General features: G+C 40.3%; 1 protein-coding gene across 2 annotated transcripts; it reads right to left on the bottom strand.

Annotated features, from left to right (window-relative positions):
• Positions 1–257: 257 nt before the first annotated feature.
• On the bottom strand, positions 258–26,562 carry LOC147157385 (tRNA dimethylallyltransferase-like). 2 transcript variants are annotated; one of them, XM_086062914.1, is made up of 11 exons: positions 26,389–26,562; positions 14,120–14,260; positions 13,945–14,043; positions 13,531–13,682; positions 12,518–12,660; positions 12,321–12,432; positions 8,863–8,975; positions 8,707–8,784; positions 2,355–2,464; positions 1,431–1,548; positions 258–1,310 (listed from the first exon to the last, which is right to left on the bottom strand). In XM_086062914.1, exons 1-11 carry the CDS (start codon positions 26,545–26,547, stop codon positions 1,144–1,146), a joined length of 1,392 nt encoding a protein of 463 aa, XP_085919040.1. In that variant the 5' UTR covers positions 26,548–26,562; the 3' UTR covers positions 258–1,143. The 2 variants fall into 2 exon arrangements, with proteins under 2 accessions (XP_085919040.1, XP_085919041.1); XM_086062915.1 differs by having other exon boundaries at positions 13,945–14,022; positions 14,168–14,260.
• Between the last annotated feature and the right edge of the window lie 358 nt (positions 26,563–26,920).

The raw sequence follows: 26,920 nt of genomic DNA, 5'->3' as shown, positions 1-26,920 counted from the left end.
CGAAGCTTGAGGCATGACTGACCCAGTTTGTCAAAGTGGAACACGCTCGCTTATTTACAGCTACGACAACGCTCGGAAACGTTTTGGAGTCACGCCGTCAAGGTGCGAGGTGGCTACGGGAAGAAGTAGGGAAGAGGAAGGGAGAAGCTGCAGGTGACAAGAGGGGGGGACGGGTGGATGCCAGGTATTGTGTAAGCGGTCTCCCAGCCCAACCGCTGAGACAATAATGCATTAATCTGAAAAATAAGTGGTGAGGATTACGTTTTAAATGTTTATTAAATATTGTAAAAAAGAGCTGCATCCATTTCAAATGAACAATGACAAAACCCACAAGGCTCAAATGTGTCAATTAAAACATTTCACGCACAATAGAAGCAAGTACAAATGATCTAGGTAAGGCACATTATTGCTTCAGATTGATTAATTAATCGATCAGGGTTTAGGGTAGACTAATTAGTTCCTCACAAATCTTTAATTCCGCAACAAAACAAAGCCAAATCTAAGCTTGGAGGGTAGGGACTTGATTTTTTTTCCCCTTCCCTTTTCACTTCTTCTGGATTACCAGCCAGGCGTCCCAATATTTTTGTCCAAGTAGTGCATGCAACTCTGGTTGCAGTGTCCACAAAAAAAGCATTTGAAGTGGAAAATAAAGCTTGCTCCAAAGTCAAGATGTCATGCTACCAACGTCATATTTTCTTGCGGGTGGTCCAAATATTTATGTCCATATAGTGTATATAGAGTCCCTTTGGTGTGCTCCTTACAATAAAAAATTGTCTTGGCCTTTGCTCCAAAACTCAAAACCCAGCGGTAGAAAAAAGGGGAGGGCAATTCCATATTTTCCTAATGTTCAAACGTCCAAATAATTCCGCATAATGTATCTTTAGTGCAATTGGGAAGAAAAAAATAATCCAATCTTGGACTGAATCCAAACACAGTCTCCATGATAAACTGTGAAAACACAAAATGTTCCAACTGAGAGCAACATCTCATGGAAATGTTGACATGAGCAGCATCAAGAAACCGTTTCCATCGGAAACCACCAAAAGAGAAAAAAGAAAAGATAAAAGGTCCAACGGCATGTGATGAAAAGATTCACGCACTTCATAGTTTATGGACGCGTTTTGAAAAGTCAAAGTTACTTCCCTAATGTCCTGCGTTGGTGTCCTGTAAGGATTCCAACGGGTTCGTCCGAGTCTCTGCGTCCGAGGCGGGAGGCGAAGCGCTACACTGACCCCCGTTTTCACTCGCGCCGCCGTCGGACTTGCGCTTCTTCCTGACGTGGAAGTGATGCTTCTTGGACTTGAGGTGAGCTGCAGGGCAAAGAGAGCCACACGTGACGCTAGCGTGACCAAACTAATGAATGATTAAAAATTCAACACCGACTGTGGCATGTGCAATGCGGTGCGTGTGGTCCGTTGTGTCTGTCTCACCGGCCCACTCCAGGTCACCGATGATCAACTTGTCGCAAAGGTCGCAGGTATGCTGGCTCCGTTTGTTCCTTAGCTCCGCCCCCTCTAGTCTGATTGGTGGAATAGAGGGCACCTCGCCCTAATTCAAAATAAATACAAGGTGAATATAGGATGGCAAAAAAGATGCCAGTTTTATTTAGAAAACAATGAGAAACATCCTCATGTTATAAACCAAACCAGTAAATGAATCATAATTAATTTGTTTGTACACTGTCAATTTGAAATAATGTCCTGGTTTCGAAAAAAAAAAAGGAAAATATTTTTATAATTATGATTCACCGATTAATACAAAAAATAAATCGAGAGATTTATCGATTAGTGAGATCATCGTTAGTTGCAATTAATTTTTGTGTGTAATTAATCACACAATTTTCCACGATTAATCGCAATTAATCCCATTTTTCTACTTCTGCTTCTACTTTTTTTCTTCAGGGGTTGTAACAAATATTTGCTTGAGTAAAATCTTGGAATGAATGTAAAATCATCGCATAGAAAGCATATTTACAATCAAAGACTGTACAAACACTTTAAAATTTTTCAATTAAACTCCAGCCCTAAATGTATTTATATCATAAATATACATGGGCTATTCACCTCGAGGGTCAGGTAAAGCGCTTTTATCTAAACGTGACAGACTTCTAACAGTAATTTACAAAACAGAATTTCACAGACAAGTCCTCATTCCAATCCTAAGCAGGGATTTACTATAAATTCTTTTAAGACTATATACCAAATGCTTGAACAAGGCATGAACTAACAGTATTAAGGGATGTATGTGGATCTTAAAAATTACACTCGCAGCAAAGAAGGGAAGGCAAAGTGCAAGAAAGCAAGACCGACCCCTTAATGTGTTGCCAGATAAGACGCGGAGAAAGAAGGCCACACCTTGCAGAGGCTGTCCAGTATCTGCAGTGCAGGGTTCAGCACCGTCTCCTCCCATCTGGCCACATCCGTCACATCCAGGCCGTACACTGCTGGCACGCTGTCTCCGGGTCCTACCCACAAACACACACACACACACGCGCGCAGGTCAATCCAGCGCACATTATGCACCCTGCAAGGCCAAGCTGATTTATAGCGCTCACATAAACATCCAGCATACTGATCAATTGTGCATCATAAAAAGAAAAGCGCCACTTCCATCCCTCAACCGGCCACGTGTTTATCAATTCCGTGTGCCATGAATATGGAACCGATTATTTGACACCCATTAGGTAACGAGCGAGGTGTTTCAAGGCAGCAGATATGGATCGGGCAAATCATTAGCAACATTTTTTGGTGCCGCGCCCTCCAGCGCTGTCAACCTTGCTGACTCACACCGGCTCGATATAGCCCCCCGCCCCCTCCCATCCCCCCTTTCCCCTCTCAGGTCTTTCACTCATTCTCCAACAGTTCCACCCCCGTGTGACCGTTTTGCTTCGGTCAGCAAGTCTCCCAGGCTGGGCTGGGCCGAGCCCGAGCGCTCAACAGCGCCACTGAATCCCTGCGCTGCTCGTCTGTGTGCATCCACAGACGCTGCCTGTATTGACTCGAGACATGCAGATGCACTGAGGTGGGGGGGCGGGGGGTTGTGGGGGGCAGAAAGCCTGCAGTGAAGGTGACCTTTAAGCGATGAAAACCGAGCACCTCCAAAGCAAAATGTAGCTCGTCCAATGCAAAATATAAAGAGGGAAAGAGGAGACTTTTGTATTTAATAATGTGACAGCGCGCACACTCCGGCAAATGAACTAACTCGTAAGAGCCATCTAGATTACGACCTAATCCATTCCACACCCACACAATGAAGTGCATGTAAAAAAAAAAAAAAAAAAAAACAACAACCTGTGTGCCGTGTGCAGGAAAAACGGCCGTTATGACAACGACACCGTCTCGCAGGCAAAACAGTAATATGCATCTAACGATTTAAAGAGGAGCGTCTATAAACCAGATCTCAGAGAAAATGGTGCATAGTAAGTGATACAATAAGTGAAAATATAAGACATGACCATATTAAAAAAATATATATATCTATTTTAACCCCTCCCACAGATTTCAAAGCACATTTAAATTTATTAAAACACGCTTTTTAATAGTATTTCTCAACACTTGCTCTCACTTTCACGCTTACATAGTTCTTCAAATAAGAGCTAAGCATGCTTACTTCAAGCCGTTTGCCACTGAATGTTGAAGTTTAATGGCAAAACTGACTCATAAAACCCACGGGGAATAAACGCCAAACTGTTCAAGCTAACCATATCATTTCGTTAACAAAAAGTTTGGTAGCTTAATGCTAGTTTTAAATCTGGAATGGACCATCATGAAAAAATTTAAATATTAAATATTATACTCTTATTCTTTTTTTTACTGAACCACAAAAACATGGTGTGATTGTCAAAGAAGAGTTTAGTGAGTTTACCTGACAGCTAATTCAACAGCTAATTTTATTTGTACAGTGGCTAGATGACAAAAGGGTACAATGGCACTTCTGCATGTGTGTTTATACAACCACACAGGAGGTCCAACTGTTAACCAAAGCTTCTGGTTTTATTTGGTGGTATAGAGGACACTTTTTTGGGGGGGTACAATAACAGGCAGGTGGCAGAATCACCTGGCAATCAACAACAAGCCACTCCCTTACGGGCTGTATTAAAGCGCATGAATAAAAGCTTGCCACATGCTAGATAACATTCTACACAATGCAGGCTTTGAATTTGAACTCTAAAGTGCGTTGCTAAGAAATCAACAAACACATTCAAAAGAAGAAGAAAGTAAGACGGGCGACGCAGCGCAGCTGCTCGACCATGTTGGAACAGTCGTCCACCTGTTGCCTACCGAGCACACCAGCAGTCATTTGTCAAGTTGTGTTTGGAGAGCAAGCGTGTAAAAAAAAAAAAAAAAAAAAAAAAAAAAAAAAAAAAAAAAAAAACAGAAGCCGACGGCCAGCTGCGCCTCGCTGGCCGTCATCCACACTGCAGCACAACACATGCCACCATTCACACTCGCCTTCCTTCCTCTTTCCTCCTGTTCCTCTTCCACTTTGTCCCTTGTTTATCGTGCAGATGCTAGACGGATGATAAGGCCAATCGCTGCTCATAAATTTTTTTTAAAAAACACTTCTAAGTACTGAATGCGAATTGCACACCTTTATAAAGGTTAAATACATACGAGTATCATATTTGCATTAGTATTTTTCTCCAATAAGCACAAAGCAGAAAATGGCACTAGTGTCTTGTGAGTCATACTGAGGGCAAATTTACAGCGAAATACACAAAATGAAATTTAAATGGAATTTTTTTTTGTTTTGTTTTTTTACTTCACTCAAGCGTTGTGCATGTAAAACAACCACAACCTTCCCCAGAAACTCCACTTAGCTAAATGCTAATTGCGAGCAAACAATGCAAAACGCCATCGATGTGCAAACGGCTCGTATCCTCCGTTGTATGCAAAACAACCACAGCTTTGCCCTACCTTTGTGCACTTAGCTAAATGCTAACAAACGATGCAAAACGCCATCGGCAGTTGAGGTTTTTGAGGGAAAATAAATCTTTTATCACTGCACCCACCCACCAACATATTTCATTTCTGACATAAAAACTAGAACGTTTTGAAACACTTTCTCATGCTATTAAATGGAGAGAAGTGTCTCCAAACTTTTGTCTGGCAGTGTGCACGAATATTCTCCTACAACTGCATCTATCTACTTCCTCGTCCGGTTTCCATAGCAACGTCTGCGCTTGATCTTCCACGTGAAAACGTGCATGTGTGTACATGCAAGCTTCAAGTGTATAAACTTGCGCCTCACACCTGCTGCCGCCACTGGATCATGTTGCACGCTCACGCCCCACCCAGCCCGCCAAACAATACACCCGAGCTATTTATCCATGTGTCGCCTGTCTCCCTGTATGCAACACTAGCTTTTTTTTCTTTTTTTTTTTTACGCAAAAGATATCGACGCCCCTGTTACTGTTACCGCCGCCACAAGCCTCCAACCCTCGCCCGCTAAATAATAATAATAATTGCTCGCTCACCTCGGGAAAAGGCCTGAACTGGGAAAGTAGGTTAAACTGGCGTGTGCATCGATTTGGCTTTATTTACATGTGTTTTGTGGCATCTTGTGTAACCCGCTTTCAGCCGTTTTTGTCATCCTCACTTGCTTTTGACCTACTAGTTAAAAAACACTCAGGTTGGCCCCCCACTGCTGAGCTCTGCTTACCGAGTGTGTGTGGCCGAGGCAAATTCCCGGCAGCTTCGTAACGCTTCAAGAGATTAGCCTACTCAGACGGCGCGCTTATGTATGTGTGTGTAGGGTGTGGTGGAGGGTGGGGGGGGGGGGGGGGGGGTTTATATTTCACATCATGGGGACCATTTTCTGGGTTTTTACTATCATTGTGGTGGTCCCCATGAGTCCAAACCTCTTTTTTGGGGGTCAAAACTTGGTTTTAGAATTTAGGTTTGAATTGGGTTATGTTTGAGGTTAGGGTAAGGAATAGGGGTAGGCAATCATTTTGGATGGTTGGGGTTAGGGGGAGGAGCTAGAAAATGCATTATGTCAATGAGATGTCCCCACTAGACATGTAAACCCAACTGTGTGTGTGTGTGTGTCAAACCTGGTTTACAACTAAAAAATTGAAAAGTCGGGTGTGCAAAAGTACCCTAACAAAAGAGGCTAAACAAAACAAGCTAGCCACACAAGTAAAATTCTAATGAAAACATATACTTGTTGGACAAAAGTGATTTTTTTTTCAGGTCATAGGTAAAAAAAAATTTGATTGCACCACATGATAATTCATAAAATGCTCATCATTGGACAAATGTATCCATCAATGAGCCATATGTCTCCTCTGTACATTACATGCTATTTATACTGTATATCAACAAGTATGATTATCAATGAATGTAATCAAAACCGATCATGTGGAAAAATACGTCACCTAAAAATTTGTCACAGAACTACTAAACTCGAGACCTCTTAAGTTGAGATTTGGGATCATGAAAGCAAAACGTGCTTTTCCAAAAAAGGCAAAAAGGGGCTTCTGCCTTGATCGCTCAATACCGGTGGTCACATATCACATTGCAACTTCCATAGTGGAAGAAGAGGATTTACTACTAAAGGCAGAAAGTCGATCTTATCCGTTAGCCGACCGCGTCGCAAGTGGTTCCCGCAAAGATTTGTGGAAGAGCCACGCGTGCAAGTTGCGAAAGCGTGGACGAGTTCAGACGGATTACGCACGCATGTCACACGCATGTGGCGGAGACCAGATGGTATGTGCAGGCGCTATGAGGGAGAGGGAAAGAGCGGGGTATTGAGGTTGAGGGCCTGGCGTGGCTTAAAGCCGTTTGGGTCTAACAGGATTAGGTCGGCTGGGTTACTTTAGGGTATGCTGCCAGTGGGATTCAGGAGCACACGGGTTCCCACCTTAGACCGCAAGAACATACACATCCTTTATGTAAGCTCTCTTGAAAAATACACCTCCAGTTTCAGGCTGCGAGTGGATAAGGATGGGAATCGAGCACGAATGCCAAACCACGAGATGATTTTGGCAGAGGTGTGTTTATCCAGTCTTTAATGTCGCTGACTGTGGCAGGTAACAGGCCACGAAAAGCCGGTTTTTGCGGATTTGACGCCACAAGGGACCTGCTACCGGGAAAAAAGCTTTCGAAAGTTCAACCTGCAAAGATGGATTTGAAAGCGGGAATGCTTCTATCAGCCTTTCAGAAACTGCACAACCCATTTCACAGTTAGCACAGAACCTTAAAAGAGACTTGTGAATTAGACTGTTTTGAGGAGGCGGTCCATGCAAATGGGCTTCTTCTTTTTTAATAGAGAACTAAATAGAGAGTAGTCTGAATGTCGCTTGAAAGTGGTGGATCTTCCCCCTTCCTAGCTTCCAAATCATGGGCAGGAAAATTCAGTGCAGGGGCAATACAGTGTTCCCTCGTTTTCCGCTGGGGTTAGGTTCTAAAAAATGCCCGCAATAAATGAAAAGTAGTTAGCTTTATGTTTTACATTTATATAAATGTTTCAAGCCTCTAAAAACCTCACCACACAGTTCACACACTTTTCTCATCAAGGCATTTACATTTTCTCACATATCTCTCTTGTTTGACTCATTCACTGCCATTGACGGCTATAGACGTCAAAAATGTATTTGAACTATTTCTATTAGTTAAAAAAAAATCCACTTTTGCTAACAGGAGTATAAAAACCCAGAATTATATATATATTTTATTAATTTATTTATATTTTTTGTTTTTATTAAACTTTTCTTTTTTAAAGAAAAGATTATAAAAAATTAGGGGCGCCAGGCAATTACATTTCTTTATCATAATTAACCGCATGACTTCACTAGTTAACTCACAATTAATCACAAACAATCTGTTCTAAATGAACAATAAAAAAAATTCTAGGTTTTCATACTCTTGTTTACAAAAATGGGAAAAAAATTTAAACTAATAGAAATAGTTCAAATGAATTTTTGACGTCTATAGCCGTCAATGGCAGTGAATGAGTTAAACATTCTCAATGTTCAAACCTTCATAAAAAAAAAAAAAATAGGTACATTACTGTAAAAAAAAAAAATGCATGCAAAATTGCACTAGAAAATCCACGAAACAGCGAGGCCGCGAAAAGTGAACAGCGTTATAGCGAGGGAACACTGTATATGGCAAAAAAAACATTTTCTGCAATAGGCAGCTAAAATATTCACATATTTAAAAGTCAATTTAGCATTTGTTTTAACTCATGAGGCCTATTTATAGCCAATAAAGTGGAACTTTTTTTTTTTTTAATATTTGTTTTTAACAATTGTCTGATTAACCTTATCGTTTGTGTAAGGAAAAGGAATATAAAATTGTAATTATGAGACCAGATTCTCATATTGCATGTTTGTGCAACGACTTAGGTGCTGGCAGTGTTATAGAATGGCCCAATTTAATATAAGAACTCCTAATAATAATTTGCTATTGCTGCAATATAATTAAAAACAGAATTTAATAAAAACAACATGAAGTGAAATAGACTTGGATAAACCAACTTCATATTGTGTAAATATGATAATGCATCCCATTATCGCTTAAATAAACATCCTCAGCAGAGAAAATATGAACGGATATTTTATAAGCAGTTCCGGAGTAGCAATACAAACAGGATCTAATCTATCGTCAAATACTACAAAAAAAAAAAAATGGTGGTAAATAAGCGCTCAGAGTACGATACTGCGGGCTGTAAAATCTCATCTCGTTGGAGAAGACAACTCACGTTTAAGGAAGCGGTTACGGACCCATTTATTTTGCTTGCGAGCGTAGCGCCTCGTAGCGATCTTCAAAGCTTCAACACCTAGAGTGAGATTGAGAAGAACACTGCTAAGATGGAAGATCATTCCGGCAGCCGTTGCACGAGTCAGAAATCGCCGACCTTTGCTCCGGAGTGCGTCTACTTCCTGCTGGGTGCTGTTTTCAGGAGCCGTCAGGTAGTCGTGGAACTCTTTGAAACCAATCGACTGGAATATCCCGTGTTGGTAGTTCAGACTGTGAGAAGGAGAAGACGGCAACGCAAAATAAGAGCTCTCTAAAAAGGCTGAACACTTGTAACCAAGGGAATCAATGAGTAAACAGATACAATCTTTGCTATTAAATCCAATGGAGCAGAATGTAAAATAAAAAAAATAAAAAATCCAGGGAAACTAATTATAAACTGATCTGAGGAAATTTGTCACACAATTGCTTTTTTCCATGCGTAAGTGAAATTTCTCAATCGGGATGAAAACATGTTTTCATTCACTATGCGTTTCAGTTGTCAGCATGTGCATACCGGAACTTGTCTCCATGACGACACACAGACAGCCTGTAGAAAAGGCCGCATAGTCATTTATTGCTAGGGACAACCTGTTCATCTCTACAATGTATCTCCTTCGTTTGGCTGAGTGCGTCAGCGACAACGTGAGATAGTGACACAGGGTTTAAGTGCCTAGTTTGCATGAGACCAGAATGAAAATAGTAAATGGACCACTGTTTATATACTGCTTTATCAACAACATATGTATACACGAGTGGTCGGCTGATGGCACGCAGGTTTCAAGGATCGAACCCAGATCCTCCTAGTTCGGAGATGACTATTCTACCAATGAGCCATGCCACCCCCAGAATATATTAGTAGTATGACTGGGTTTAAAAAAGAAAAGAAAAAAAAGAATAGATTAATCGAATATTTTTTTCTTTTCATAGCCTGATATTAACTCATTCACTGCCATAAATTCATTTTTTTTTATTAAAAATTAGGGGTGTCATGCAATTAAAATGTTTAATCGTAATTAATCGCATGACTTCACTAGTTAATTATTGAAGTCATGTGATTAATCACAATTGAAAATTTTAATCGCCTGACGCCATTTAAAAAAGAAAAGAAAAGATCATTAAAAATGTGTCGTTTGTCAGGCGATGACATTTTTACAATTGTAATTAATCGCATGACTTCACTAGTTAACTCACGATTAATCACAAATGTTATGTCTGTTCTAAATGTACAATAAAAAACTCTAGGTTTTCATACTCTTGTTAACAAAAGTGGGAAAAAAAGCTAAACTAATAGAAATAGTTCAAATGATTTTTTGACGTTTATAGAGTTAATTCATAAAACCATAAATTCATGTGAAAATACAATTTTACTTCAAAGTCTAAATGTGTTTTGTTTTTTTGTGTCTCGCTGTTTTTTTTTTAATCTACTGTTCAGGAATTTCAAAGTATTGTCTTACATTTACAAAAGACCTCGAAGACAATTCAGATTCATTTTAAATGACATTCGGGATCTCAGATAAGCTCAACCTTGAACATCCTTGAATTGACTATCCACGTATCATAAAAAAAAAAAAAAAGATGTTAAACACACTGTAATGAGACCGCCCCCTTTGATGCAAGTAATAAAGTTACCATCACGACCTTTCTATCTAGACAGCCGTAATTTCACCTTCCCCTATCCCCCCCCCCCCCCCCTCCCTGCGCAAAGAATATCAATCTGAGAAGAAGCGAGGTCCTTCGGAGGACACGGTGACATTAAACCAGCTGCTTTTCCTCGCCACACAACGGCCGGAACAATTTGGTCAAATCATCCCCAATTTGAGAAGAAGCGCTTGTGTGGGCTCACTCTGTACCTTTGTGACGAACGTCCACAGATCCGCATTAAGCGAGCTGACCCCTTTTCACAAGTGCAAAAATAGCAATATAATCTCATTTCTATGCAGAGGAAACGCTGGCTGGAAAAATACAGTTGGCTTGACCCCGTGTGATACTCGAGACAGGGAAAAAATGGCAGAATAGACGGCCGGCCGCGCGGGCCCGAGACAGAAATCCAAGAATAGCGACAGAGCGCAGGAAATGTCGATTCAATGGAGGGTGAAAAGTGGCGGCGGACGGGGAGAGAGGTTTGACCTTGATGTCTCACGGTGGAAGCCAGCCGGGGGGATGGAGTCATGAGGGTAAAGGAGTCGCAGACAGGGGGGGAAGGATGGAGGGAGGGAGTAAAGTGCTTTACTGATCATATTGCTGATAGGGCGACGGTACAAGAGAAGGCTGTGGACTTAAAAGATGGGACATGGAACTGGGACGTGCCCCGCCCATGCATTAACTCCCCGCAGCCACAAAAACCAGCAACCACTGGCACGAGCATAACCCTGACACACTGCCCGCAATCCCCATTGTATGCTTTGTCTAAACCGGACCTCGAGCTCTCGGGGAAGCTGCAGTCTACATTGCGACCTGTCAAGACTGGGAAGGAGGGGATAAATAATGGCCGAATCGCTTGGCTGAGTTCGTCAAGGAGAAGAAGAAGAGATCCTTCCTTCCGTCCTGGATCATTAAATTCCAGAGAGAGATGGGAATATGATCTTCAACTTGATGCAGCGACACTCAACCTACTTGCCCGCTTGTAAAAGAAAAAGTCTAATTTGGTCGGGTTTGACATAAAAACTCAAATTCTGTACATTTGGAGCGAGGTGTGCCAAAATTAATCGTTTAATCGACAACTTATCGATTATCAAATTAATCAACATTTGAATGATCGTTAACAGCTTTTAAAAAAAATTATCATGTAATCAGTAGGGCCCAACTGATAGGGATTTTTTTTAACCTTCCTGATTTTTGACAGAAAAAATATTGATTAATCGGCCGATTAATGAACTCATTCACTGCCATTGACGGCTATAGACGTAAAAAATTCATTTGAACTATTTCTAAAAAAAAACAACGAAAAAAATATTTAATTTTATTTTTATATATATACACACACACACACACACACAAAATTATTGCATAAATCAAAATTCTAATATGTGATTAGTCTGATTAATAAATGTAATCGTTTGACAGCTCTAATATATATATATATATATATATATATATATATATATATATATGTATATATATATAATTCAAAATGGCTGGTGATTACAAAATCAATCCCTCCTGGGTGATATTAATATATAATTCATGTTGTCATTAAACAATACCAAATAATGGGAAAAAAAATTGGAGATTGGGAAATATTTGTTTTGTAATACTTTTAATGCAAAATAAAAAAATTAAAACAAAATAATAAATAATAATAACAATGATAATAAAATTAATAAATAAATAAATAAAATACACTTAAAAATAAAATTTGGTATAATTATTAAAATTGACTTTTTGTTGAATTTTTAAGATTTTTAACTAGAGGAACAAGTGGTACCACTTTCACACCTTATTTTTGGTGTATTTTTGTAGCTCTTTTTTTGGGGGTTTAATAGTAAAAAGGATCACATTTTTAAGCTAATCGACTGTTCAGACATTTGAGTGCGTTTTCCCACCCAAACTAGTCCGAGCATCATTGATTCCCCTCACCTGTCATTCTGCACGTTCCGCCGATTGAAGCGGACATGGAAGTCCCTGAGCTCGTCGATCAACCCGCCTGACAACATCTCATCGACACGAGCGTCCAGCCGCTTGTCCAGAGCTGCACAACAAAGAAATAACAAGGAGGATAAAATAGGGCATGTCGAAATCTGGGGCAGGGGATCCAAATCATTCACCACCCCTACCGTCCATGTCGGCGTGGAGCCAAAAGATGCAAGGGTCCGGGTACCTTAGCGGGCCCCCCAGGCCGTCGCCGCCCTGCTGGCCTCGTTGCTCCTCCAACCAGGAACTGTGAGGAAAGCCCGTTTCTTGGTGGATCTGCAGGCTTCTGTGGAGCGAGAGCAGAGAGACACACAAAAAAGAGATTCCAATAGATTTTTTTTATATAAATGAAACACACGTCATTAGCATCGGTAGGAAGCCTTGGACATCGATTGACAGGATGTGGTGGAAAACTGTGTGTTAAGCTTGTGATAATGAGCACATACACCAAGGTAAGAAATCTTCTTCCTAGTAAGATTCTTCCGCCAGCCTGCGCTCGGTAAATAACACAGAAAAGATGATTCCCGTCACGGACCGGAGCGGGGTAACCTAACCTGCTTTTCACAAAAGACCAGAGTGCACAAACTGCAACTCGTCAAATGTGCCAGTGAGGACTGAGCATTAGCACTATTATTACCATACTGTATTATACTCAGTATATCCATAAATAGAGGCCAATGGTGTTGTTATTTGCTGTCTTTTTATATTTACCTCATTCACTGCCATTGACGACTATAGACGTCAAAAATTCATGTGAACTATTTCTATTCGTTTAAAAAATAATAATTTCATTAGAATTTTTAATTGTACATTTATAACAGATATAAAATTATCATACAATTAATTACGATTAAATGCGCCTTATTTTTTTATTAGGCCCGTAATTAATTGATTAATTAATTGTAATTATCACATGACTTCACTAATTAACTAAAGATTAATCACAAATTTTCAGTTCTAAATTAACAATCATTTTCCCCCCTAGGTTTTCATACTCTTGTTAGCAAAAGTGGAAAAAAATGTTAAACTAACAGAAATAGTTTAAATGAATTTTTGACGTCTGAAGCCGTCAATGGCAGTGAATGAGTTAATAGAGTCTAATTAATGACTATAGCGTATCACAATATGGTCAATGGACATTACCTGTATGGATTACCTTGCAATTTTGCGTTTGTCGTTGGGGTGCAACATGGCGGCCATTTTGGGGTCCACTTCCATCAGACGTTTATGCAACTCAGCTCCTCCCAGTTTCTCCAGTTCCAACTTCCTGTCTGCGTTTCCATCTTCGCCGTCCCCCGAATCCTCCCGCTGAATAGAGACAACGGGGAAATGGGAAAAAATGATTCCATTAAATAATAAGGAAATTCTTATTAGTAGGGATGTTTGATATAGAACAGTCAAAATTAATTGATCGTCAAGTTAATCGACAGCTTTTTTTTGGGGTCGGTCATAAAACACTTTGATGACTAGTAAGAAAAAAAGAAACCAACTGCTACTTAAACTCACTTAAGATGTGAGAGTTGAAGAGATCTCAAAACGTAAAAAGCCAAATAAAAAGCATTTCACTCACCTCAGCATCGACGAGGACTCGCCACAGCAGAGACTCGATGTAATAGTTTGTTCCGCCAACGATGATGGGCAGTTTGTCCTGATGATGCATGTCATCAATGTCAGAAAGCGGTCAGGAAAAGAAAAGACAGACAGAGGTGGGAGGGGCGTTGGCGGAAGACGCTAGGAAAGGATATTAGCAAAACGGCTTTGTTCCTGAAGTCCACCACCGTGTAGTTGCTAACCAACGGGTTCACGAAGCCGATCATGTGATGCCGACACTGGGCGCGCTCCTCGGATGTCACCTTGTTGGTGATGATGTCGAGACCCTGGTACACCTGGAAGGGGTACATAAGAGGGGGAAATGAAGAAAAGAAGAAAAGAAAAGAAGAACCAGATTTGCAGAATGTTCAAAAATGACATTGCGAGCCTTAACATCGCTTAAGTGGCAAATTCTGGCAAATTGTTGACGTGGGCGAGTAATCGTAAACTGGCGGCTTGGAGATGAAATGCTGCCTCCATGAGTGAAAATGAAATCAATGCTTTTATCGGGGCTCGCGAAGACTTTGCAGTATGTACTTAAAAAAAAAAGAAAGATAAACAAGTAACTATTTAGATACTTTTTTTCATTTTAAGTGAGCTCCAACAATTAATCAACATGTAATCGATTACCAAAGTACTTGTAGGGAGGTGCAATTAATCGATATTCAATTACAATTTCAATTATTACACTCCACAATTACAAAATTGGCATAATCGTTGGCATAAGTAAAAGATTACTAATACTCATTGTGAGTTGTTTAAATGTATATATTTGCACCTTTTTTTTTTTCATTTTAAAATAACTAATTTAATACGTCTTGTTTGGTCCAAAAGAAACAGAAATGTATTTGTCATAATATTTTTTTACGTTTGCACCAAAACACAAATGATCGTCTTAATTGTGATTTCAATTAATACCAAACTAATTGTCATTCATATTTTATTCATAATTGACCAGCCCTAGCATCACAATTATTTTTTGGATTAATCGTTTAGATACTGTTTTAATTTGAAGCGAGCTGCAAACATTAATCAACAAGTAATTGATTATCAAAGTACAGGTATTTGATAATTTTTTTACAATTGATTAATCGTTTAGATACTTGTTAATTTACAGTGCGATGCAACGACTAATCCATTAATTAACAAGTAATCAATTATCACAGTAATTATTTTTGATAATCAATTAATCATTTAGATACTTTTAATTTAAAGTGAGCTGCAAGGATGAATCAACGGGTATCAAAATAATTGATAATCGAGTAATCGTTTAGAAACTTTTAAATTTAAATTTGTCCCATTTAACTCTTTCAGCTTCTCTAAAGTAAATACTGCATTAAGATTTCTGTCGTCCTCCATGAAAGCGGACTGATTTTCTTTGAATCTTTCCATGCTGAATCAAAAAAATAATAAAAATTTGATGTTTGCATTGCCAATTTGAAATGACTTCCTGTTTTAAAACGAAGGGATTGAAATTCAATACGATTAATCGGTTAGTGAACAAAACATAAAACCATACAAGTTGCAACAGTGCAAGGTGCAGACAGTCCACGTGAAAGCGCTCTTACATGTAACACAACACACACGCCACCTCTGTCCATTTGACATTACCCAGTCAGGTGATAGGTGGGAGGACTGATGTGGGGGGGGGGGGGGGGGGGGTCCTTGCAGGTATGTAACGGCTAGGTGGCAAAGTCCATCACAACTTGGACTGTTTTTGTTTCCAGGGAGACAGCTATGACATTCACCTCTTTCATGCTAAAGTATTTCCTGTATTGCGGCGATGAAATAAGCAAGAGTTGAGACTTCACAAGTGGTGAACCTCAAGAGGGTCCACTCGACTCTTGAATCTCCACCGTTGAGTTTTTATTCAACTATTGTGTAACTCAAGCTGTGTTATAGTAGTGCACATCACAGTGAAATCATCGGTACGGACCCCAGCTGAGCATTTACATCTTCCCGTGAGCAGACAGGAAAAGAATACGAGTCGTTACGTGCCGTTGTTGCTCGTGCATAATAGAAGAGTGGCTGCGGTTTGGACTTCTGTTTCCTCACCGAGGTGTCAGGGCTGCGGCTGAGACGCTTTGATGAGTGGTTCTTAAATCGATTAACCCGTAGATGGCCGACTGCAGCTCCATCGCCTGGATTTACACCACAAATCCAAGTGTCTACGTTTGATTTATTGTGTGCATTACAAAGCCATTTTTTCCCCCGATTACTGTATATTAACTGATTATTGTTGCTTATTTGCTTTCATGAAAAACTACTGTGCAAAAATAGAAGAAAAATATTTTGCAGCCAACTGAAATTTTTTTGTCCACGGTGGGTGCCGTGGGTGCCCGGGAGAATTATTATTTTTTTAAATCCTTTACAAATTTGAAAATAAGTGCATTCATTTTGTTAAAACTTGTAAATATGATCCTTAATAAATAATCATTTTAAATTAACCCTTTTCCAGCATGCCCATTAAAACTCATTCACTGCCATTGACGGCTATATATGTCAAAATTTCATTTTAACTATTTCAATTAGTTTAACATTTTTTCCACTTTTGTTAACAAGAGGATGAAAACCTAGAAAAAAATGTTATTGTACATTTATAACAGATATAAAATTTGTGATTAATCGTGACTTAACTATTGAAGTCATGCGATTAATTACAATTAAAAATTTTAATCACCTGACGTGATTTAAAAAAAAAAGATTAATAAACATTTGGGGCGTCAGTCGATTAATTTTTTTAAATCGTAATTAATCGCATGGATTCACTAGTTAACTCACGATTAATCACAAATTTTATATCTGTTCTAAATGTGCAATAAAAAAATCTAGGTTTCCATTATCTTGTTAACAAAAGTGGGGAAAAAATGTCAAACTAATAAATAGTTAAAATGATTGTTTGACGTCTATAGCCGTCAATGGCAGTGAATGAGGTAATATTTGTTTTTGGATAAAAATAAGAACGGAGAAATGGATTAATGGCCCAGCCCTATTAATTAATTATTTTGTTAATTACCAACTACTAGTAATTAACAAGGCGTTCCAGAAGCTGAGAAGGCAACAGGGGAAGGCGAGAAGTAGGCAAAGATATACTCGCGTCTCATTAAATTTTTATTCCGAAAGTCTTCACTGCATGACGAGGCCAGTACAATGGTGAATACCTTCTGCTGCTGTTAATTACATCATCTTACAGGGGGTGCAAATGGGAATTGTTATACTGAAGATCACGCCACACAAGTTGTTAATGTGCTGTTTTCATCCTACTGTCTTTCCTTTAAAATCTGACATTAGAAAATGAAAGATGCATTTCCCAGCCAATGCAGACATTATTGCCTGAAGGCGAAGTTGATTGAACTTCTGCTGGATATCGACTGATGCTAACAACTCATTTAGAGCACCCTCAAAGACAACAATGATTCATGTTATGACAAACTTTTAGAACCCTTTGCCATCTACAGCCTAATATGACTTAACCAGGGATGCGTGGTCTGGATTTTGGTTGCTTAAAAACAAAGTGATTGCATTACCCTTTAGAAGGGCAACTCATAAGTACTTTATTGAATTATTTTTCAGCAAACCCACCCCCCAAAAAAAAAAAACTTGCTATAATAAATAGTCAGGCTAAAACAAAAACACAGTAAAATATTTAGTTAATATTAACATTTCTAGTGTTAAAGAAAGCAACTCGTTTTTAGTGTTTATAAAAAGAACACTAGATGGAATAATATTTTACACCACCTAATTTAGTGTAAAATCAACAGTAACCATTATTGACCAATGACAAGTGTTAAATTTCAACTCCCATCAGAGTTGTTTTAATTCTGTCGCAGTGTAAAAATGTAACACTTTCAAAGACTAAGACTAGATGTTGTCATAGTTTACACTACACACTAGGGCTGTGCAATTAATCAAAATTCAATTACAATTTCCATTATTACACTCCACAATTACAAAATCAACATAATCATAAAAAAAATAAAAAAGATTAATACTAATTTTGAGTTGTTTGAGTTGTTGAGATTTAATAAATTTAGTTTCATCCAGAAGGAACTTGCATAATTAGTAGTGTTGCAAAGAATTTCAGTCTTAATTAAAAAATAAAATAAAAATTGTATTAATCGGTATCGAATCGAATCGGGACCTATGAATCGTGATACGAATCGAATCGCCAGGTACTAGGCAATTCACACCCCTAATATATATATACTTTTTTTTTTTTCATTTATTTGACTCTACACTGGCGATTTTGCTGCGCATTGCTCAGTGAGTGAGGAGCATGATGGGGCAGAGCAAGCCAACCTGCTAAATTATTCACCGATTGACTGCACGACACCACTGTCAGCCACGGGAGGAGAGGATGGATGCACGGGTGAATGCATGGACGGATGAATGGATGTTTGAAGCCGTATTCTCTTTTTCCAAAAAGGGCTAAGAAAGTTGGCAGGAAGAAGTGGAAGATGAAGAAAAATGAGGGCTGGAGGAGCGCCGTGTACTCGCTACCGAGAACAGCATGCTCCTGCTCCTCATCCATTTTCACACGTTATCCATCAGCACCACCTCCTTTGCTTCTTCTCTTCACTCACCATATTTTCTGACACACACTCACACACTCACACACACAGCCTTATTCACCTTTCTGTAAGCCAATCTTAAAAATGAAAATTGCATTTTTTTATTTGATTCATCGATTAATCATTGCACCTCTAATCTATTACTGTAAATTTTAAGGGACCAAATCAAAGCAATTTTATTCATAATATACATTTTTGTTAATTAATCGTTTAGCTGAATTTTATTCTGCCAAAAATCAGAATTGGCATCAGCCTAAAAACAAAAAAATCCATATTCAACTTCCTCTCTATAGTTTTTAATATATCAACCTTGGTACGTATAAGGGGTCCTCAGATTGGATTTAAATTCAACAAAACCGGAATTTGTATAAAAGTAGCTATAATTACTGGCGGTGTAACAAAAAAAATGGTTTGCATGGGAAAATCTTTTCTTTCTTTTTTTTTTTTTTTTTTTTTTTTTTTTTTTAAAGAAGTGAGTTCATCCAATCCAATCCAATCGTCTTTTCTTGGAGAGAGATATCGTAGAAGCAAATTGCACATTCACAGTACTGACCAGTTTTTTTTAGGTTTGACATTTAAGAAGTGATAAGAAAATTGTTGGTTTAGCCAGTAGCCGCTCTGGTTCTAATGTTTGCATCTTACGCCTCAAGTACATGATTATTTCCTCCCCCCTCCGTCTTCTACCTCAAAGTACCACCCTTCAACAATTTAATCCTTCCATCTCCCTCTTTACTCTCTGTGGGGAATGGCCCAGTAATGCCAGACTAATAAATCATTCATGCCGTTGTCCTGGCCCCTCCCCCTCCCCCTCCCCCTCCTCCATCCATCCGGCCATGCATCCACTTCTCCCTCGCCGCACCCTGACGCTGCCTTTGCCGCTCAATGAAAGCGCACGAGCGTGGCGGAGGCAAACGGGGAATTAACCAGCCCCTGTGTTTTCGCCGCGTCCCCGCCCGTGCTCAGATCGTTCATCGGGAAATGCGGCGTCTGACTTTCAATCGAAACGGGTACGTCACCAGCCCAGACAGGTCATCGTCGCAGTCGACGTGACGGCGGGAGGGGATGAATCAAGTGAGTGTGAACCGGAGGATGTGTTTCATATGTTGATAAGCAGCCGGGGACACTCGGCACCACCAGTTGCTCCAGGGAACTTCATTTTGCTTCCTAATCGGCCATCATTCCAACTCGCCGCTCAGCAGACACACAAGGTTTAGCGATCGTTAATATTGAACAGGTTTAACATTTACCATTATCAACCCAGATCGGGTAGCGGAAAACAAATCACTTATAAACACATGCCGCACTCAGGATGTTCTTTGCCATATTGAACTTCCTGTGACCAGTATGAGTGATCACACCTGCTCCCCATTCACACCGGAGACCCCCGATACAAAGCATATAAGCGGCAAGTCACACCAAAGGGGTATAGTCATTTTTGTTGCAGAGTGTTGAGTTACATTGAAGGGACAGCAGAAGCTCTCCTATGTCGTTGCACGATGTGTAATGACAAAAAACAGCACCGAAGAAAGATACATCTGTATTCTTATCTGCACAATGACGCATATCCGTGATGGTTGCTGCTGTGTGACCCCTCCCCTTTAGAGCAGCAATGGCTATGTAACTAGTGACTACCCAATAAAAAGAGAGGGCTCGGGGGAGTGTGCCTCAGAGCGGGTAGGAGATTGTAATCTGTGCACATCTCTGTCCATTCTCCTCGCGAGTAAAAATAATCGAAGTCTCTTGTCTTCCTTCCTTGCCTGATGTTTATTAAATGTTCTAGGTTGACTGAACCTGACAATTCCGTAAAGTTACACTGTTATACAAGCAATACGCTGACTACTTTACATTACAGATGTCAAAACTAATCGATGAATCGAATTAGCCACTTAACAATTTTGAGGTATTATAGAACAAGAACCCTCTCAATTTTAGCGTTCTTGAGGGTTTCCTTTGATTGTCATCATACTAAGGGTGTTTCGTTTAAAGATGTTGAAGATAAAAACGTATTGAACGCTTTTTCATTCGATAAAAAAAAAAAAATGTTGTGGGTCTAAACGTGGGTGAAAACTCAACGTTGCACACAAATCAGACCTGGCAAAAAATATATATATTTTAGAATTAATATTTTAGACTTTATTTTAGTCTATAAAATAAAATTTTATATTTTAGACTATTTTGGCCTAGAAAATTTTAATTTTTGACTATTTTAGTCTAAAATATATTTTTTTGCCAAGTGTGATGTGTAATGTTTAATGATTTTTCGCCCCTGTTTAGCCCCTCAAAAACCGCATAGTTTTTTTTTCTTTGCAAGCAGCAATTCGCCACGGCAACAGCGTGCAACGAAATACAAAGTTTTCAATACGTTTTTATCTTCAATATTGTTGGATGAAACAGCCAGGGTTTGAAGACGATCGGATACATTGTGTAGGAAGAGATTGTTAAAATAGGACCTCTAAGAAAAGTGCAAAAATGGCCCAAAACTACAAAATAAATTTAAAATGGCAGAATTCCTGTTATCAACAAAAGCATTTTTTTTTGTAGCTCTAGGCCTGTGATACTTTACATTGCAGCAATTGTCGTCTATTTAGTGTTGTGAAAATTAAAAGATACAAAAATGTGAGGTGTGTACTCACTTTTGTGAGATACTGTATGAGTGATGATGTGTTGAATATGTTAATAAGCAATCGGCGTGCGTGCCCGCACTTCCAGATAGTAACAAAAAACATGGCCATCCATTCCACCTGCTAATTTAAAGCTCTGCACACAAACTGATGACATGCTGCTGCATGTTTCTCACACATTCAACACGTGGTGACAAATAGACCTCTTTTGTTGCTAAGCTCTTACATCCAAGCATGCGTAAAGTGAATGGTCAGCGGTGCGCCCACCCTCCCCAAAGACCCTCGGACACACACACACACACACACGCATGACCTGTTCAATTGACCCATCGGACCCTGGACAGGACGACACACACACACACACACACACACACACACACACACACACACACACACACACACACACACACACACACACACACACACACACACACACACACACACACACACACACACACACACACACACACACACACACACACACACACACACACACACACACACACACACACACACACACACACACACACACACAAACACTGCCCCCCTGCCAAGAAAAGCCATTTATTTTTGGATAACAATATGTTGTTAGTTAACATATGACACACATGACTGCACGTCATGAATGAAAATTACTTATTTTTAAGCAGGCATGTGAAAAGTTGAGTAATCCCACCAGCTGCTTGGTGCACGGCTGACCAGTGTCTGTTGTTGATAATGACATAATTGTTTTGGGGGGTGAGGGGGGGGGTAAAATCACCGATGCTTGGAGCCCTTGTGACTGACTAGCGACCAGTCCACAGAGTACCCAAAAATCACCCGGAACCCTAACGAGGACAACTATTATTGAAAATGGACGCCTGAACGCTCTAAAGACAGCACACTTAAAGCGCAACGATGCAAACAGTGGTCTGTCGTAGTACCAAGATTGCCCTGCAAGAGGCAGTATGGTACCACAAGCCATCCAGACTGAAAATACAAAGAAGAAGAAACACTAGCTGTTCATTCATTGTATGAATGGACGAGTAATGCTGCTTACTCGCTGTTGGGAGAAGTCAAGGCAACGGCCATCTTACGTTGCCGCTTGCTAAGCCATCCTAACTTGAATATGTTGGTTGCCATCAGGAATAAAATCTTCTGCCAAATGCAAACCTAACAATTCACAATACTGAGATAATATATTATGAATGGTCGCTACAAACAGTGAAGTTGGTTCTTTGAGAGGCTCCCATTACGCCATAAAGGGATGCTAGCGTAAAACACACACTGCTAACAGTATAACCAAAGTTGTCAGTAAAAGTGGCAACGCAAGATGGCTGCCCTCTGGCTTCAGCCGCGAGGGGCCTATTGACCGTCCATTCAAGTCCATGAGTAACAAACAATAAAAGAAGCTAAGCTAAATCAGGCTAGATTATCCTTATGTGTGAAGCCCACTTAATCATATATATTTTACATAAGAGGGGCCAGACATTAGAAAGATGATGCAGTGCAGTCTACAACCCCGATACCTTAATATGAGCAATCGACGTTTGCATTCCAGACTTGCTGATCCAGCATTAGACGAGTGTTGACAGTGCCTGTTGTTACAGCTGTGATGTTTACTTGGCCTGGATTTACACTGCATGGTTCGAGCGACACAATTCAGATTTTTTTTTTTGTGCCTCTCCTGCTCCAGCTCAGTTTGTGTATGTGTCATTGAAGCGTGAAATAATTGTATTATTTTTTTTTATCCTAGAATCTGTTATCTTTTGATCTCTTCCAAATGGTCTACTGTAGTATCTGTGACTTTGAGTATATATGGCTTTAAGCCTGGCCTGGTGAGTGACGTGGGTGCCAGAGAAAGACTTACTTTTTAGAATTGATTATCTTATATATATATATTACTCCATCGATTACTCAGGTAATCGGGTAACCTGTTGTCCTTTGTAGTTCAAAGCAACCCCAAACCTAAGGCAGCTTTTTCACACTTTTTCTTACAGCAACAAATGTCCGTACGGGAAAAACACCAAAGTGGCCAAACACTGGTCCCCGGTGCGAACAAATATGGTTTCAATTACATCATATATTGTTAATAGGCAGAAATTTAGCTGATTCCCCCGCCAGCCCCCAACTTGCTGTTCCAACTAGCGATGGTTAGGCTATAGTGAATTAACTAACAGCAAGTTTCATCGACGTGTAGTTTCTTTCTCTGGATTCTGAAAATTCACACTGAATTTGGAACAGAGATGCTCATTTTTACTAAGCAAACAGCCTCTTTCAAGAACTTGTCTCGGAGCGAACCCCACACGAACGGGCCTCATTCAGCGGCCCGAGTAACCCAGTTCCATCTGAGGGCTGCGTGCAGTTTGATGAATTAGCGGCTAATTTAGGGTTCCTCCGACTTCCTCCATACCAGCTGATGGGCGCATGTGAAAATGACTATTTCCCATCGTGTTCACTAGCTAAACATAGAGGCTCCATTTTTCTGGAAGGCCCTGAAAGACCCCGCTAGGGTCCCTGGACCCCCACTTTGGTGATAGTACAGCCAAACATTGTGCGCGTATGAGTGCCATGGATAGCATGTTCATTTAATGAGGGAATAATATCTCCCTGCGTGTTCAATGAAGTGCGGGTAGAGGGGGCACGGAGAGGGGCGTGATTGGAACACAATAGGAGTGTTAGGGACTGTGGGAACCGATTCTATCCAGGACAATGGGCACTTCCCAGCGACCATTCACTATCAGCCGCCGGGCCGACGTAGCGCGGCGCTGAATATGCACCAGCTCAGCACAATGCCGCTTTCTCCCAAACAAGCCTAGACTGTTTCCTATCCCAAAGACAACACGGGCCAGCTCGGACCCGCACACAGTCCTCATTCTCACATAAACAGTCGCAGAGTCTCTCCCGTCACGTCCGCATGGCGTTTTTCCGCCTTCTCTCGGGCCGTCCTAACGGGAGGGTGGCAACAAGGCTAGGGATTGTGGAGCGGGGCGTGTTAACTAGGCCACTGTTTTTTTTTCTCTCTCCTCCAAGAGCCAGTGGTCTTCGGAGATATTCCGGGCAAAGATGTTATTAACGTAACCCAGTTCGCCCAATGGCAGGCGACTCCCACTGTCAAGGACACAACACAAAAACAGCAGGAGTGCAGGGTTAAAAATAAGTCCGCCATTATGAGGCTAATGACAATTATCGGTTTCAGAGCGCATGCGACCCAGACGCGAGCGGAACCCGTCGTGTTTCTGTGTGTGTGTGTCGGCCCCGTGGTTGCCACGACGACAAAGCCTGACAACCAAACAGAGAGGATGGGTTGGAGAGAATGGAGAAAAGCGCTCGAGAGCTCGCCGGGGATGCTTCTTATCTATGAAAACAAACACAGACGCACACCAGAGGTTTTCCTGGTTCAAATTGAGGCAGGGGTGTTATAATTGTTGCTCATTTGCGCAGGTGCTTTTTTCACCTTCGTTGCCACCTCGCCTTGAAAAAATATTTGCGGCGCACGTTAGAAGATAAACAATATTTACATGTTTAAAAATGTTCGATGGCTCAGTAGGGTGAAAACAATGTCAACTATTCTAGAAGTCACTTGCAGCTATTTCCCACACTGCGTAGCACCTTAGATGTAATCAAAAATAATAATAATAAAAATACCCCAATGAGTGCACAGCTGTTCGGTTAGAAAACTGTAAATCAAGATACCACTGCATCAGTGTAAAAGAAATCACAATTGTATTTACCATAAATGTCATATATCATGTCATTACCCAAATTTGTACAAATAAAAGCTTCTCGTCAGATAAATAATGACCTCATGGTATGCTCTACAGTTGAGGAAATAAACACCCTCAGGCCACTAAATGAGGAAATGATGATTAAATATTCAACAAAAATAATCATACACTCAGCTTCCTTTTTTTTTACAACCGTGCCCATACCTGCCTTTTGGTTCCGCGTCTCTCGTTACCATAAATGTCAATATACAAGTGCATTCCAAATGTCAGGAGCTGCTGGTTTGTGATGCAAATAATATCAAAAGGTTCACAGTGAAGAGGGACGCGGCTTTCATTTTAATATCCCGGATCTAGGATGCTGTGGTTACCATGGTAACACTACCGTCGCCATTAAAAGGCTACGCTCCACTCTATTTCCCCTGTTTTATGCATATTTCTACATTGTAAATTATTATAAATGGCGAAAGGAACATTAAACCTGTGTACAAATAAGGCTATTGAAAATACATTAACTACGACATTAGAAAAACCTTACCACTGCCAATAATGTTCCAGACCTTTCTACGTACCATCTTGAGGAGTTTACCAGTAATATTTATCATTTTTTAAAGAGGATAAAGATAGTATATTTGTATATTGTCTGTCTACATGCGTTCAACATTGTTTAAAACAGGGGTGGGCAAACTCAGTCCTTGAGGTTCCGGAGACCTGCAGGTTTTGGATGGTTTTCCTTCTCCAACACACCTGAAGCTCATCAGCAAGCTCTGCATAAGCCTGATAACGATCCTGTTCATTGTAATCAGCTGTGTTGGAGGAGGGGAAACATCTAAAACCTGCAGAACTCCGGCCCTCGAGGACAGAGTTTACCCACCCCTGGTTTAAAGGGTTATACTATTGTGACATTGATCCTATTTTTGTTTAGCCACGCGACAGCGTTTTGCATTGTGTCAGCATTAAGATAGCAACCTTTTGCAGGAATAAGTTATGTGGTTTGACCAGTGAAAAATTATGAAAAATAAAAAAAATTCCTTCCCAGGGCGATGTAATGCATTTTTTTAAGGTGATGATTGTCAACATTGTTGAATGGAAGAGTCCGGCATCTCCCCCTACCCAGAACAAAATGGCTCCGTCGGTCCTTTCGTCAAGTTTTACGTCATACAGGAAGTAGCCTACAGTAAGAAGGGCCTGTCACAAAAAAATAAAAAAAAAGTCTCTATTTTTCCACTTTTAGTTAACTTTTGTGGTACATGTCAATGAAATTGTGTAACTAATGCTTTGGCCGTATTTATTTAAAAAAATAATGTAATTTTAGGCACATTTAGCACACAAGCGGGGTTTTCGCCTTCAATTGCGCAGCAACATTCAACATGTTACCATAACCAGGAGGGGGAATTCATACTAAAGTCGAAGCTATATTTATTTAGGTGAATAAATATAATTTCGTGTGCCTTGTTATGTTTTTAAAAGTCTACCTCCAGCCTGTCACTTCAAATGGCGTCCTCCCCCGCGTTGTCACGCTTCCTACCTGCATGGAATCGGCGCTGATTATCTCTCCCCGGAGTCGTTTTCCGATCTCGATAGCCAACTTCGATTTCCCGGTGCCGGTGGCTCCTAAAATGACCACCAAAGACGGCGACATCGCTCTCCCCAAGGCACATTTCACGCTACGCGTGGACGCCGCCATGATGCCACTCGCTAACCAGACGGCCATGAACGCGCATGCGCATGCCTCGTCGGTGAGGAGGCGGGGCTCCGTTGCTGGGCAACAGGCAGCCGTTGCCACGGTAATACCAAGTGAACGTGGTAACGCTTGGACACTGATTATATCCTAATGGTGTTTGACATTTCTTTATTAATTTCTAAATCCAGCCACATAATAAAATATAAATGTCACGATTATTTACCTATACTAGAATTGTTTAATATGTATGAGGTGCTTCACTAGAAGCACTGTCACGATGCTGACTCCAAGAATAGGGCAGAGCAAAGAATAAAGACAAGGAGTGACATTTGTGTTTACTCCTACTGTGTATATCAAGATGTTGGAGTGTAATAAG

Source organism: Leptonotus elevatus, chromosome 19 (genome assembly GCF_054856555.1).
Source record: "Leptonotus elevatus isolate MCC_2025b chromosome 19, RoL_Lele_1.0, whole genome shotgun sequence".
NCBI lineage: Eukaryota > Metazoa > Chordata > Actinopteri > Syngnathiformes > Syngnathidae > Leptonotus > Leptonotus elevatus.
Note: the sequence above shows the minus strand (reverse complement) of the source record. Positions and strands in the feature narration are given on the sequence as shown.

Bases quoted from the DNA above. Each gene is read 5' to 3' on its own strand.
- LOC147157385 (XM_086062914.1), bottom strand. From the start codon at position 26,547: ATGGCGGCGTCCACGCGTAGCGTGAAATGTGCCTTGGGGAGAGCGATG. The intron at 12,433-12,517 runs GTAGGGGTGGTG...TTTGTTGTGCAG, and splicing joins GCTCCACGCCGACATGGACG to CTCTGGACAAGCGGCTGGAC. The intron at 8,976-12,320 runs GTGAGGGGAATC...TCCTTCTCACAG, and splicing joins CGGAACGTGCAGAATGACAG to TCTGAACTACCAACACGGGA.